Source organism: Cystoisospora suis (assembly GCF_002600585.1).
Source record: "Cystoisospora suis strain Wien I chromosome Unknown contig_2661, whole genome shotgun sequence".
Lineage (NCBI taxonomy): Eukaryota > Apicomplexa > Conoidasida > Eucoccidiorida > Sarcocystidae > Cystoisospora > Cystoisospora suis.
The window spans coordinates 1-12,639 of NW_027155459.1; the positions used below are offsets into that span (position 1 = coordinate 1).

At 55.1% G+C, this 12,639-nt stretch overlaps 3 protein-coding genes across 3 annotated transcripts; 2 read left to right on the forward strand and 1 right to left on the reverse strand.

Moving 5' to 3' along the window:
• Window positions 1-692: 692 nt before the first annotated feature.
• On the forward strand, window positions 693-2,443 carry CSUI_005489 (gag-pol fusion protein). The gene has a single exon (XM_068065665.1). It carries the CDS (start codon window positions 714-716, stop codon window positions 1,272-1,274), a length of 561 nt encoding a protein of 186 aa, XP_067922357.1. The 5' UTR covers window positions 693-713; the 3' UTR covers window positions 1,275-2,443.
• A 519-nt stretch (window positions 2,444-2,962) lies between these two features.
• On the forward strand, window positions 2,963-8,103 carry CSUI_005490 (pre-rna processing pih1 nop17 protein). Its single transcript, XM_068065666.1, has 3 exons — window positions 2,963-4,373; window positions 4,815-6,463; window positions 7,398-8,103. The coding sequence occupies exons 1-3, from the start codon at window positions 3,320-3,322 to the stop codon at window positions 7,461-7,463; spliced, it is 2,769 nt and encodes a 922-aa protein (XP_067922358.1). The 5' UTR covers window positions 2,963-3,319; the 3' UTR covers window positions 7,464-8,103.
• A 3,097-nt stretch (window positions 8,104-11,200) lies between these two features.
• On the reverse strand, window positions 11,201-12,430 carry CSUI_005491 (uncharacterized protein; the record flags this gene model as incomplete). The annotated part of the gene is made up of 1 exon (XM_068065667.1): window positions 11,201-12,430. A coding segment is annotated over exon 1 (315 nt), but the record flags the coding sequence as incomplete, so codon positions are not given.
• Window positions 12,431-12,639: the final 209 nt, after the last annotated feature.

The window sequence follows — 12,639 nt, forward strand, 5'->3', positions numbered from 1 at the left end:
CAGTTGTATGGGCGCTGGAAAATGTTCGCACTTGGGTTGAGGGCTCTCCAACACTCTTGCAAACAGATCACAGTCCGCTGTTGTGGCTTCGCAAATCTACAAGAATCGCTCGCTGCGTATTGCGGTTACAAGAGTTTGCGTTTGATTTGCAGCACCGTGCGGGTCGCGGCAACGCTGTACCGGATGCGCTTTCTCGCTATCCCGTTGGAGATGCCCCTCAATCCCGCCCCACGAAGCAGGATGCCCCCTTGTCAGCACTGGTGCGCGAGTCCGAGCGCTGCCAGCTCCGCTGGGGACAGCAGCATGCTTTCTCAACAAGGGGTGAAGAGCTGACGTCAAGGGCACGGCGACGTGTTGCCCTGGTAGGTGATTGTGAGGAAGGTTCGCACCGAGAAACGGTTCATCTTTATCCTGGAGAGACCACCGTAAGGAAGGCGGAGGCTGTGTGCGCGGAGACACTCGCGCTGCGACAGTATTTAGATGGGATGCTCGGAGCAGAACTACCGCACTGGGTGAGAGCAACAGGGTACACGCCGGTGTTGAATGAGGGAGTGCTCTGTTCTCGAGCAGCATCTGGAAAGCCAGATCAGACTCACCTGCCCGTCCACCTGCGGACACCGGTGGTACAAAGGATGCATGCGGGAAAGTACTCGGGACACTTCGGACGAAAAAAGACTCCGGTAAAACTCAGAGAAAAATATCTCTGGAGTTCCATGGATATGGACGTGCGACGGGTCATGAATACGTGCTTACAATGCTGGCAGCACGCTACGAGTGGTCCCCGGTCGTTCCCAATGCGAGCTCTGCCAAGGGGTTGGCCAGGAGAAGTCGTGGCGATGTATATGTTTGGGCCGCTTACAGAAACGACTAGAGGTGCGACTATTATATTAGTTCTTATCGACCATTTCACGCGGTGGGTTGAACTCACAGCCCTGCGGAAGGTCGAGGTAACCGATGTGGTGTCGTGTTTGAGGGACAGATGGGTGCCGCAGCATGGCGTCCCAGCGGCCTTGCTGTCAGACAACGGCCCTCAGTTCGTGGCTACCGTGCTTCGTGATTTTTGTGTGAGTATGGGTATAAAGAAATTAGACAGCACTCCGTACTACCCTAAGGGCAGCTCGATCGTCGAGAGCTTCATGAGGACTCTCCGAAAGGCGTTGGCTGCTTTGGTAAATGAGGAGGGCAACAACTGGGATACTTACCTGTCGGTCGTTGCGTTGGCGCATAACTCAACCCCGCACATGTCTACAGGGTTTTTTCGCCCTTCTTTTTAACCCAGGGACGGGGGGGGAAGAGATTTTGCCGGTGCAACGGCACCTGGATGAACCTCGCTTGGACCCAACGTCCAAGTTTTGGTTACACCGTCTGTGGCGTGCTCGGATTGATACCCACGAGGCACACATGCGAGAAGTACTTCGGCGAAGGAAGCTGCTGAAACGAGAATAATTCCAGGATCCCAGACAATCGTAGCTATCAGTTTATCGCCTCGGGATAAAGCGAATTATCCGGCGAAGTTCACTCCAAGATACACCGGGCCCTCGGTGATTACGGAAAGTTACTCGAACGGCATCACGTACAAGGCACGCGACCTGGTCACGAACGAGGAGCGGCAGGTGACGCGGAACCAATTCAAGCTCCTGGACCTACCGGAAGAAGAAGATCTGGCTGGGCTGGCGTTGCCTCGGATACAAGCCGGCGCCCCCGTAGAACCAAGCAGCAGAAACGATGAACACATCAGTGGAGAACGAGGAGCGTTGCCACGAGTCAGTGCTCCAGTGACAGCTCATCATGGGCTCCGCCCTGTGGCATCTCGGCGAGCGAGGGAAGCCGAGCGTCGGCAAGAGGAACAGCGCCGTGTGTGTGAGCGCGCAGAGACCGCGCGTTTTCAACAAGGGGTGGATGACGTGGCCGCGAGGAACTTATGTGCCTCAGCGAGAACTGTGTTCGTGAGTTAGACTGTGAGCACCGCGTTAGTACTCCTTGGGAGCCGGGTGCTAGGATAGCCCGGCAGAGCGGGACACACTAGGTAGTAGATAGTTGGCAGTGGTCCGTAGTGTTGGTAGGAGCCCGCTCTCCGGGGAGGCGGAATAAGAGACGCGACTCTCCTGATATGTCGCACTAGGCAGTGACACGCTGGACAGAAAAGGAAGAAGAGTTAGTGCCTTTCTTGTTGAAGAAGGGGACTCGTGTTTGGGCGGTTGTTTAAATGCGGTATCTTCGCGTTTCGAAAGCACAACACCGAGCTCTGTCAAAAGGTAGTTCTCTTGCGACACGAAAAATTCAACAGTCTCAGGGCAGCAGGCGATTGTGGGACCCGGTCCGAGCCACCGCCGACCGTCGCAGACATGGAACCTCGCAGTATGGAAGTTCTTGTGTTGACTTTTGTTGTCTTATAGAGGGATACACGAATGTAGGTGGAATGAGAAAGTGGCAATTGTGGGAGCTCGTAACGCCTGGGACCATAACCCCGTTTGCGCAACCTTGTCCGGCAAGGCTGCAAAACAATCTTGTCTAGTTCCGAGGCTGCAAGGAGTCTATCGCTGCTCCTCATACGTCTGAGGGTTGCTACCGTCACTGTTTTTTCCGCGGAAAAATCTAGTCGTAGCACGGGTTTGCGGTCAATCGGTCTACGATTGACCGCAAACCCGGGAAACCGCCGGTTATGGAAGAATATTTTGCTGGTCTGCATTCCGGGAACTCCGGGAGCACCTGAACACTCCTGGAGAGACAGTGACGGTCTCCTCTTTATTCGCCCTCTGCGCTGAGACTGCGACACTGCACACTTTGCTCTACCGCTAGCAACGCCGTGGCTCGTCATCGTTAGGATATTCTGATCACTAGAAGCGGATCTCCAACAGCTGGGGAGACTTTACATGCACACGCATCAACTTTTCTCTAGCGTATTGCCGTCCCTTGACCTCCGAACGAAAATGCTAACCTCCGTGCACGTTTAACTGATCACACTTGAACGTCCCGCCGCCACACGCACTTCCGGGTGTTCCTGTCTCTGGGTAGGCGCAGGGCTAAGCAGGGGGCTATAGCGCCTGCGGTCAGGAGTCTTTGCTCCCGATTCGTGAAGACCCGCAATTCTAGCCCAACTTATGTATCGGCGCTTGATCTGCTCCCCTCACAGCAAACACGTTCCGGCGTCTCGCCTTCCCTGACCTGCGTCCCCCCCTCATCTTTTCGCTGACCGGCCGGCATGCTGCATCGTTGTCGCTCCGTAGCTGCTCCGTGCGCTGGCTTTCTCTCCTCGTCCGTCGTCCCAACCCTGATCGACATTTGGAGTTCTCTCGTTTAGCTCTATCTTCCTCCGGCCATGCTGTCCCCTTCCAGCTCTTGCCCCCCAAGTACGTCTGTTGTTGGGGCGGCGCAGGCTTTCTGGTCAATGCTGGATGATCTCGCGGAGGCCGATCCCCAGGCGTACCAAAGTTTCATCCGACAGCAGGTGCACGGCTTCATGAACACCGCTCGTTCCTCCGGCCGGGCCGTCATGCACTCTACAGACAGCGTGGTTCCTTCTGGTGCGACACCCTCTTCCTTCACGGGTCCGCGTAGTGAAGATGAGGCCAGCGATTTTTGTCGGAGTCTTCCAGCGCGTCCCCCTGCGCCTTTTCGTCCGTCCCCGGGTTTTGTCATCCGCACTCAGCTCGAGGTATGGCGGAGGAGACGGCAGGTAGCGGCGGAAGAAGAGAATTCCTCGCTCCTGCCGTCGGGCCGCGTACCCTCGCTTATCGTCGACTTGGATGACAAGCAGGAGAGTGAGGAAGGGGACACCGACAAGGAAAAAAGCGACGAAGGACATCAGGTTGTAGATCGTTTCGACTACTTTATCAACGTCTGCTCATCCTCTCTTGTTAAATGTCCCACTCGCAAACAAGACGGGAAAGAATGCGGCACATCTGAAGATCTGGTAGATTCCAACATACCCGTCAGCGTTGGCTTGCGCAGGCTGCTTCCTTCCAGAAATACCGATGACGACCAGACTAACACGTGTCGACCTCAGGGGTCGAAGATGGCTCCCAGCACCTCTTTGTGCCGCGAGGAGGTGTCTCCTTCAGATTCGAGAATGAACGCTGGAAACCGAAAGCTACCTGTTGCTTCTTTGACCCCAGTTCCTCTTCTGCTGCCTGGAGAAGACGAACTCACTGGCGAACCGGTTTACGGCCACCTTGGAAAAAACCAGGGCGACAAGAGGAGAGTTTGCGTGGATGTCTGTGTACATCCAGTCGTTATCCAGAAATGCAGAGTGGACTTGAAGTTTAAGTTCTACGTTGCAGCCACGTGTATATCCCGCCTCCTGATGCTTGAGCAACTTCTCCTCGTTCGGTGTCGTGTCGGCTCTTGTTCGGCGCCTTGCGCTTCCTTTCCAGGTAACTGCCGTTTCTCAACGAAAAGGTGTAACGGCGATCGCAACTTGGCTCCGGTTTGCCCTGCGTCGTTGTGTTGGGGCCTCTATGATTCACAGCTTGGCTTTCTGGGAGTTGGGACAGACCACTCGGTGAGTTGCGGGTGTTGACACAGTACGAAGAGCGCTGGCCTAGAAAAGTCTGGTGTATATAACATTGGAAGTTTGGCTGATGCGGCGTGCTCCCCCCCCCACCGTCCCCCTGGAACACTCGTTATGAAATGACCCATGGTAGATTGCTGCAGGTTGGAGACAGACTCGAGACCGGAGACTCAGGTTGCTCTGGTTCCCCGCCGTTTTCCAAAGGAGAAGACAGCGGGAACCCACGGACAATTCTCGAGCTACTTTTCCATCTGTTTAGGATTGCATAGGGCGTATTGCTTTCACTTTTGGTTCCGCTGCACAGACACTCCTCAGTCGTCCCGCTCCACTTCGTCTGCGGCAGGGATTGAGAAGCTTCTTCGGGTTGCGTCACCTGAGGATTCCGAAGCGGAGAAAGCAGAAGAGGACGGACATGGGGAGCTAAGGGATTTTTTCGGCTCTTCAAAAGCGGCGGCTTCGGCTGCTCTTTCCTTTGTGGCCCTCCGGGAAAAATTGGCTTTCGGTGGCGCACGTCGCGACTGGGATGAGGAGGTGCGGATGGCGGAGGGCTGCTTGCGGTTTCCCAAGCTTCGATATAAAGGTGGCACCGCGCCTGCCCAGCATACGCTGCAGGCCGACTGTGTGGGGCAGGCGCAGGGAAGGAAGGAACAGAAAGAATGTTACGACGGCGGGAGAGGAAAGAATAGGGAGGGGCACCAAGGGGAGGGATCCCCGAGAACGCAAGAGCGAGGGGCGAAAGGACTGCCGGTCTCTTCTGCAGTGAACGCGAGAAACCGAGGGACAAAGTCACACCAGGGAGGCGGGAACAAGGACACCCGGGTGTCGGGAGTTCGCTCCCCATTAGCTCCGAACGGAGAAACTCTGAGGGAGGAAACTGAACTGCGACAGCGGGAAGACAACTCGGAAGTAGGCTTGGATTTGGTGGCTCGGGCTTTAAGCGCGCGAGACAAAGCGACTCAGAGAGCTCTAGCAGGCAGACGGAGGGCAGGCCAGAAAGACGGCGAACCTACGCCTCCATTGATTGAGGTTATAGGCACTGGTGATTCGCAGTGCGAAGACAAGGAACCCCACACAGAAGAGAATGAACACGAGGTAGTGTGGCGTCACGAAACAAAGACGAAACAAGAAAACGACGGAGAAGAACAGCGGGACTGGGATGAGGGAGGAATGCTGAAAGAACAAGTCAGGGAGTTTTTACTCGAGGAGGTGAAGACAAGACGTCATCGTCCGAGCTCGATTCTCCGTGGTTCTTCCTCTCCGTCTAATTCAGTTGTTTTGTCTTCAAGAGTCACTGGTACTACCAGCCGTCTGGCCGAAGCAACAGGGACCCCGGAAGCCACAGGGGCCCCTGAAGACTCTGCACCTGTCTTATCTCCTCCGCAGTCTTGGTCGAGGATTCCCGCTTCGCCCTTCCTGCCTTCCAGTTCTGCATGTCTTCCCTTGTCGCCAGCTGAACCGGAAGCGAGTGTTGCCTCTTCTGTCCCAGGCTTGTGCGGTGCGGCTCCCAGTGGCTGCTCCTCTCCGTCTCCTCCCGAAGTGGTGACAGCCTCCTCGAGCTCCTTTTGTCACTTCTCGTCCCCGTCTTCTTCACGTTCAGAAGGCGCAACTGAATCTCTCTGCCCTCGTTCGTGCACCGGGATAAAATCTTCTTCCGGCCCAGTTGCCGATGCTTCCGCGGCAGGCGATGGAGGTGGGCTTTGGCGAGTAACGCACCACGGACGCGACGAGACCAGAGAAATTAGGATTGTCTTCTCTCATCCTGTCGTTCCTGATAAACTCGAAGTCACTGGCAGCCATAAAGAAATTGAAGTTGCTGGTGCTTTACTCGAAAGTACCAGCGAACCAGGAGAAGCGAGCCTAACCGAAAAAGCTCAAGGGGCGCTCGATGGAAAGAACCGTGAGCAGTCCTTCTACATTCGTCTTCCGCTTCCTTACGTCGTCGATCCAGATCAGGTCCGAGCTCACGCGTCCGCAGTTACGCGGTACTCCAGTGAACTTACCCTAGAGGTTTCTTGTGTTACTGGGCTCGGGATTCTCCTTTACTTGCGCACTTAATTCTTAGCTAGATGCATATCCATGAGGCGTGTTTCTGTAGACGGTGGAATGTAGCTAAGAATTCAACAGGATTTCCTAGGTACATATCTCTTTCTCCCGGGAGACAGCTTACGGTGACACATTCACCGAGATACGGCTTGTACACCTCGTTTCCCGAAGTTCCGCTACGTGTGGCAGCTTCACATGACGGCACAGGCGTAGAAAAGCTACGGGGGAGTGTGTTACTGTCACAAAGGAGGGAAACACGGACGGACGCAAGCCCCCCGCTTTCCTGAGGAGCTACAACACCCCCAGACGTGGCCTGCCAACGGCTCTCACTTCACGTCAGCGGCGCTCCTGAGCGAGACATCTGTGGCTGCTAGAAGAAGACTCATGTCCGGCAGGGAGTACACCCACTAGTGCCTTGAGCTATGTACCTCGCTAGTCAACGCTGCACGAAACGTCTACGTCGAGCTCGAGATCCGTGAATCTGCTGCATCCAGCAAGGGCAGAAGATTGATCTTTTCGTGATCCCATACAGGTGAAGTAAGCTTCTCCCGAACCGGCCTCAGATGCTTGCATTTCTAGATGTGTTCAGCGCATCACGATGAAGTGGCAGATCGCGTTCTTGCCTTCGGGGTTCCACTAACCGCCAGTCACGCTTTGTGTATAGTGTATTACTGGTCAGAAGGGACCGCGCCCGAAAAGGACCAGTTAGTAAGCTTGTAGAGCGCGCAGGGTCTTTCCTTGACTCTCGAAGCGGGGAGGACTTTTTTCAGGCAGACGAAAGACGGAGAGGTCCAGGCTGCCCGTATCCGTATGGTGTCCGGTTGTCATTGGTTTTCTGGTGCAGGTCGACGCGCGACTGAAAAAGAAGAAGAATACTTTAGTGCTTCTCTGCAGGCCCCTGAAAAGCTGACAGGAAGGCAGCAGGTCTGGTGGAGAACTTGTGCTGACTGTGTCGGTGCACGAAGTGTGGACATGCAAAGATACAAAGCTCTTTATTAAATCATTTGGCAATAAAACGAGAGTCAGGGGGACGCTCCGACGTGTGTCCAGAAGGCTTTCAGACGCACTTGTGCGGGTGTAACTTTGGGTGTAGGTGTGTGCAAGTGGGCTTGGGTGTATACCGTTCGCGTGCCCATTTCAGAGTCCGCAATTGTCGAGGTGCGTTTGGCCCCACGGACTATCGAGACGCCGTGGGCGACCGTCTCTCCGAATAAACGTCTTGGAGACGACCGACGTGAAGGTGCCTTAACTAGCGGGAGAGCAGTATGATGTGAACGGACTGTACCTGCGTCCCTCTCCAGCTTATGCAGAAGTGAAAGCCAGCATCGTCAAACAATTCAAACACTTGCGTCCGTTCGGGGAAGCCTTTCTATTGCAGCTTTCTCCCTGTCGACACTGCGACCGTGGGAGGTTGCCGCGTTATGAAGATACCTCGAAATACTGTTTTTCAGTAAGGGTAGCCCGGGAGCGGTCTCGGAAATTTTACGGAGCAAAGGTGGTGAGCTGTCAACAAATGTAGAAATTGAAAACGTTCCAGACGATGAAGTGCGCAAAAGTGTCCGTCCTTGGCATGGCGCGGTTCAAGCAACGCCGGTTCGACCACCGGCCCGTACCGGTCCGCAGAAGTCCTTAGCGTGTGCGTTCTGTTGCGATGTGCCGGACAACAACGGAACCTCAGGACTTCACCTCTGAGCCTGCAGTTAGCATCTGGAAGAGTAGCACGTCCAAACCTCAGGTATGATCCACGCTCCCGCTGCCGGGTTTCTAGCAGCCGAACAGGCAGCCAAGACGGAAAAGTCAAAAGGTAGCTGCGGAGTGCTCGTAACGGGGATCTCAGTCTCCAGATTATAGTTGCTTCCATTCGGTATGTCTTTGTCGTTCAGTCAGGCTACCTGTAATAGCGGGTAGTGTTCCAGGCCTGTTATCAGTGTACTCGCAGCAAAAACGCGCACACAAGCACACCAGCAGCACACGATTCGCTTCAGCGTTGCAGCCATACGTGTCTCGCGGTCCTGCCGTTTTCCTGCCGCAGTCGAAACCGACGAACTAGGGACGCGCGGCAGCGCTGAAACGGCGCATCCGAAACTAGGAGAGGACGTAAAATGAAGCGATACTCACTTCTCCCGACCCCAAGTCCCTCGAAACTTTCCAGTGAACTCAGTAAAGCTGCCGCAACCACGCGGCCCGGGGGTAAGAACTAAGCTCGCACCGTCGAAAGACAATGCCGCAGTTGTGGGGAATTGACCGCGCGGTAGAAAGAAGGGAAACCTAAGCAGAGTACGAACAGATGATTTGACCGCTTCGGGCCCCGGGTTCCGGACTCGTATGCCCTTGTTGTCGCAATCATCCGGAAGCTGACGTGTGTCACGCCTAGCATACGGCCAGAGGTAGCCGAGAGCTGGACCGGGAGGCGTCTTCTCGTCCACATTCTGTTCGCAACCTACAGCAACGTTGAAGCCATCTCAGAAAGCTAGTTGCGGATCTCGAGGCAGGGCTTCCACAGTGTGGGAGGGAAGATCATTCAAGGAACTCCGAGGCCATCGAACTCGGCGCTGCATCGAGTCTGCCGAGATGGTCTTGCTCCCGAACAAACACCGACGAAAAACACTTCGGCTGAAGGACCCTTCTGCGAGCGCGCACTTCTTTCCTGTCAAGCCACTCTTGGTGGTGTGTTACACCCAGCTGAAGTTCGTCGCGGAAGGTAAAAGACGCACTCGACACTTTAGTCACGAGGAACGCCAGCGAATCCGAGATCACGCGTAACAGCACGGCAGTGCACAAAAGACTGTCTTTCCGCTTCCGACCGACCCCTTGTGATACCGTTGTACTTAGAGACAGAAGAGCACTTTCTTAGTGAGAAGGTGACGTTTCGAAAACCAGGGCACAGAAAAGCAGGAGTGTCCGGCTGGGCGTCCGAGGCAGGGCCGGTACCGCGGCTAGACAAGAATGATGCGAAGAAGTGGCTAGGACCAACAACAGTTGACTGGAAGGGTCTTTATGGCTGATACACAGTCAACTGGAAACAGTGTACAACGACCACGCTATGGATGGCATCTAAACAGAAGCGCTCTTCTGACAGGAAGAAAGGTGCCTTTGTTTCTGGATTCGCTTGCGAGCTGTACACACTTCTTTTTCAGAAGACTTGCGGAGTATTCCGCCCCCGCTCGTCCAACAAATGAGTTGTCAGGCCTTTCACTTGAGACTGTGTTCGGTGTCCAAGGGTTGGATCCGGATCAACGACGGAACTGCACTCGTGCCCGAGTTCTACACTCAGTTCGTGGAAAGTAATCTGTTGCCCAAGCCTCGTTTAGGATGTAGCGAATGATTAATGATTGAGTTCAACCTATGTCTGGTGCTAGTTGTAGAACCACTCTGGGCGTAACGCCTGTTTCTGAGCACTGTGTACCACTGGCACCTATGCACACAGTAATACGGGAGGGTTTCCTTTCAACGAAGAGTACCCAGAATGTACGGTAATCTTGTCCGTAACGACTGAGAGTAACGTCACGTCACGCTGCCGCTCGACGCTAGTTGCCTTGTACATTCGTAGTCAATTTCTTTCGCAGCACTCGGGCCATCTGTATCAACCTAGGCACGCTACTTTACTTTAGTAGAACTGATGCGTAGCTTTCTTCATCACTTCCCCGTATGCACAGCTGTCGCGTCCTCCATGGTATAGCCCTTGCGTGGCTTTGCTCTTCTCAGTGGATGTTCCGACATGATTCCGCATAGCTTGGCTCAGGACCTCGGGTCCGCCGTCAGGCCCCCCTATCAGATTTACATGTTCACCTGCACGCTGTCCGGCATCGGCGGGGAACTCGAACGCGTAGTTGAACTCCCAATTTCGACTCAAGAAAGTGCGCACCTCAGTATCCCCCAAAGTTTTCTACTCCATTTTTTCATGTGACCTTTGTCTATGAACGGTACAGCTCGACCAGCAGGGGCCCCGCGTCCCAGCGGAACTCCTGTTGAGAAATCGTGATCGGGTGACCGTCTAAAAAGAAAAAACAGCGGTTGAACCGCGTATCGGCTGCCACCCTTAACAAGTGTCGCCGTCCGACCCAGCGGCCCACTCATGTCGAGCTGTGATTCAGCGAAAGCTATCCTCGAATATTACTTGAGAAAAATCGAGTTTCTCTGCCCCAGCTGTCTCAAAACTCCAAAATCTTTTTAGCCTGGCCTACCAAGGTGACCCCTCACGCACAGCGACCCTTCACGGGTGTATCGCGATGTGACAGAACTCGCTACGTCGCACGGTTCACGAGTGCGGCCCGTTGACTACCACACCACGTGCTCTAACGTACTTTCGGCTTGCCATCGTGCAGCGCTCCTACGAAAGCGTGGTCTGAGACCTCCGTATGCAAAGAACAAAAATTTTGCTCAGCCACTGGTTCACCGTCACCTACCTTGTTTCGACTGCGTCACCTGATTGTTCAACCGCCAAAGAACGCTTTCTAGCTAACTGAACGTGTCCAACGGGGACACGAGCAAGTGAGGACTGCAGCAGTGCGTCGTCCTCAGTGAACCCCTTTGCACAACCGGGCAGAGCTCCTTGGATTCCAGCTCCTGTCCGATCCGTGCCTCCACGTGGCGGTCCTAAAAACAACATACCTGTTCGGTCGTTAGAACCAATAACGCTCGAGTTCGCTGCTGGTTCCTGCACTTCGCGAAATACAGTCACACGTGAACGCAAACTGCCACCAACATTGAAAAGCAAAAATCGCATTGCGCTGCGCCGCTTTGCGACACGTGCTGCTTCTAGCACGGGCAAGAAAAATGCAGGCCCGCGGCACAGTAGACTGTAAGCCCTAACAAAAAACCAGTTTTTTGTGGACGGCGTGTCTTCCGGACCGCGCTCACAATCTCCGCGACACCACTTTCCTTTTCGGCTCCTCCGCATGGGTGAGCGCAGCATTTCCTGCACAGGCCTCTCTCGGCTAATGAAGCTGAACACTGTGACCATGGAAAAAGGTTATCAAAACTGCGGGGGTGGACTGCGTATCATGTGCTGGAGACATATATTGACATCCACGGACCACGTTGACGAGACAGGCCTGTCAAGTCGGAACACCACACTGTCCCTCCGCGGTCAGTCTTTCGTCGGTCCAGGTGTCAGGAAACAGACCGGCTGCTTATAACCACGACTGTAGGGACTGTGTGTAGGCGGAGTCATAGTCAACGGGAAACCACTGACACGGGGAGTGTCGCCCTGGAGGCGTGCGGAGACCTGAATCTGCGCTCCGGTCAATGCAATCCAGGACAGATCCTTGCTTCCTTCACCCGCCAGAGCACGTTGTCACGCGCCCACGATTTGCGGCACGGGGCACATCGTGGCAGCGGAGGCAAGTCTTGTCCTAAACACCTTCGGGCAACTTGTCGGGGCTGTTCTCTCAATCAGAGGACTTGCAAATAGGAGGCGACCACACCTCGAGAGACCTTTTTTCAGGAAACAGACAACTTCCTTTCTAACAGACGGTGTCCTGGAAAGCCTAGCGCCCCCCCCGGTGACCGGCCGGGGCCACCGCTTTCGCGCGTCAATACAGACGTGTTTGACGCGAAACAGAGGAACTGCTTAGAAGCACCCATTGCGCACTGAATGGACAACCCCGGGATCGGTAGCTGACTGAGGTCTGCTGAGCCTTTTCGCTCCACAACCCTACGAAAGACAGAACCAGTAGCTGCACGAGCATAGACCTGTCCTACGAACTGCGGGCAGAGATCTTGCCTCCACGGTCAGGTTTCCTCCAGACCAAAGCCTGTTGCAGGGCCGCGGCTACGTACTGTGACAAATGCTCGTATACTTCGGGCGGCGCCCTACCATATCTGCCAGCCAGAACAGCGCACACGAGCATTACAGCCAGGGCGACATTCCGGCCCTGTTTTGAGGTCTGCGGCTGGGCGGCATCGGAGAGAACACCCCGGAGCCAAATGCCCTTGCTACGAGCCCCTGTGATATGCCGGCCACCGCGACTTCGCGGACCGGCTAATAGTCGGCAGCAGAAGTGCGAGGACAGCGGCGGACGGCCGGTAGACGGCGCCACCCGAGGAGAAGGGCGCCAGCGGCCGTCAGGGCAGCGGCCGCGGGG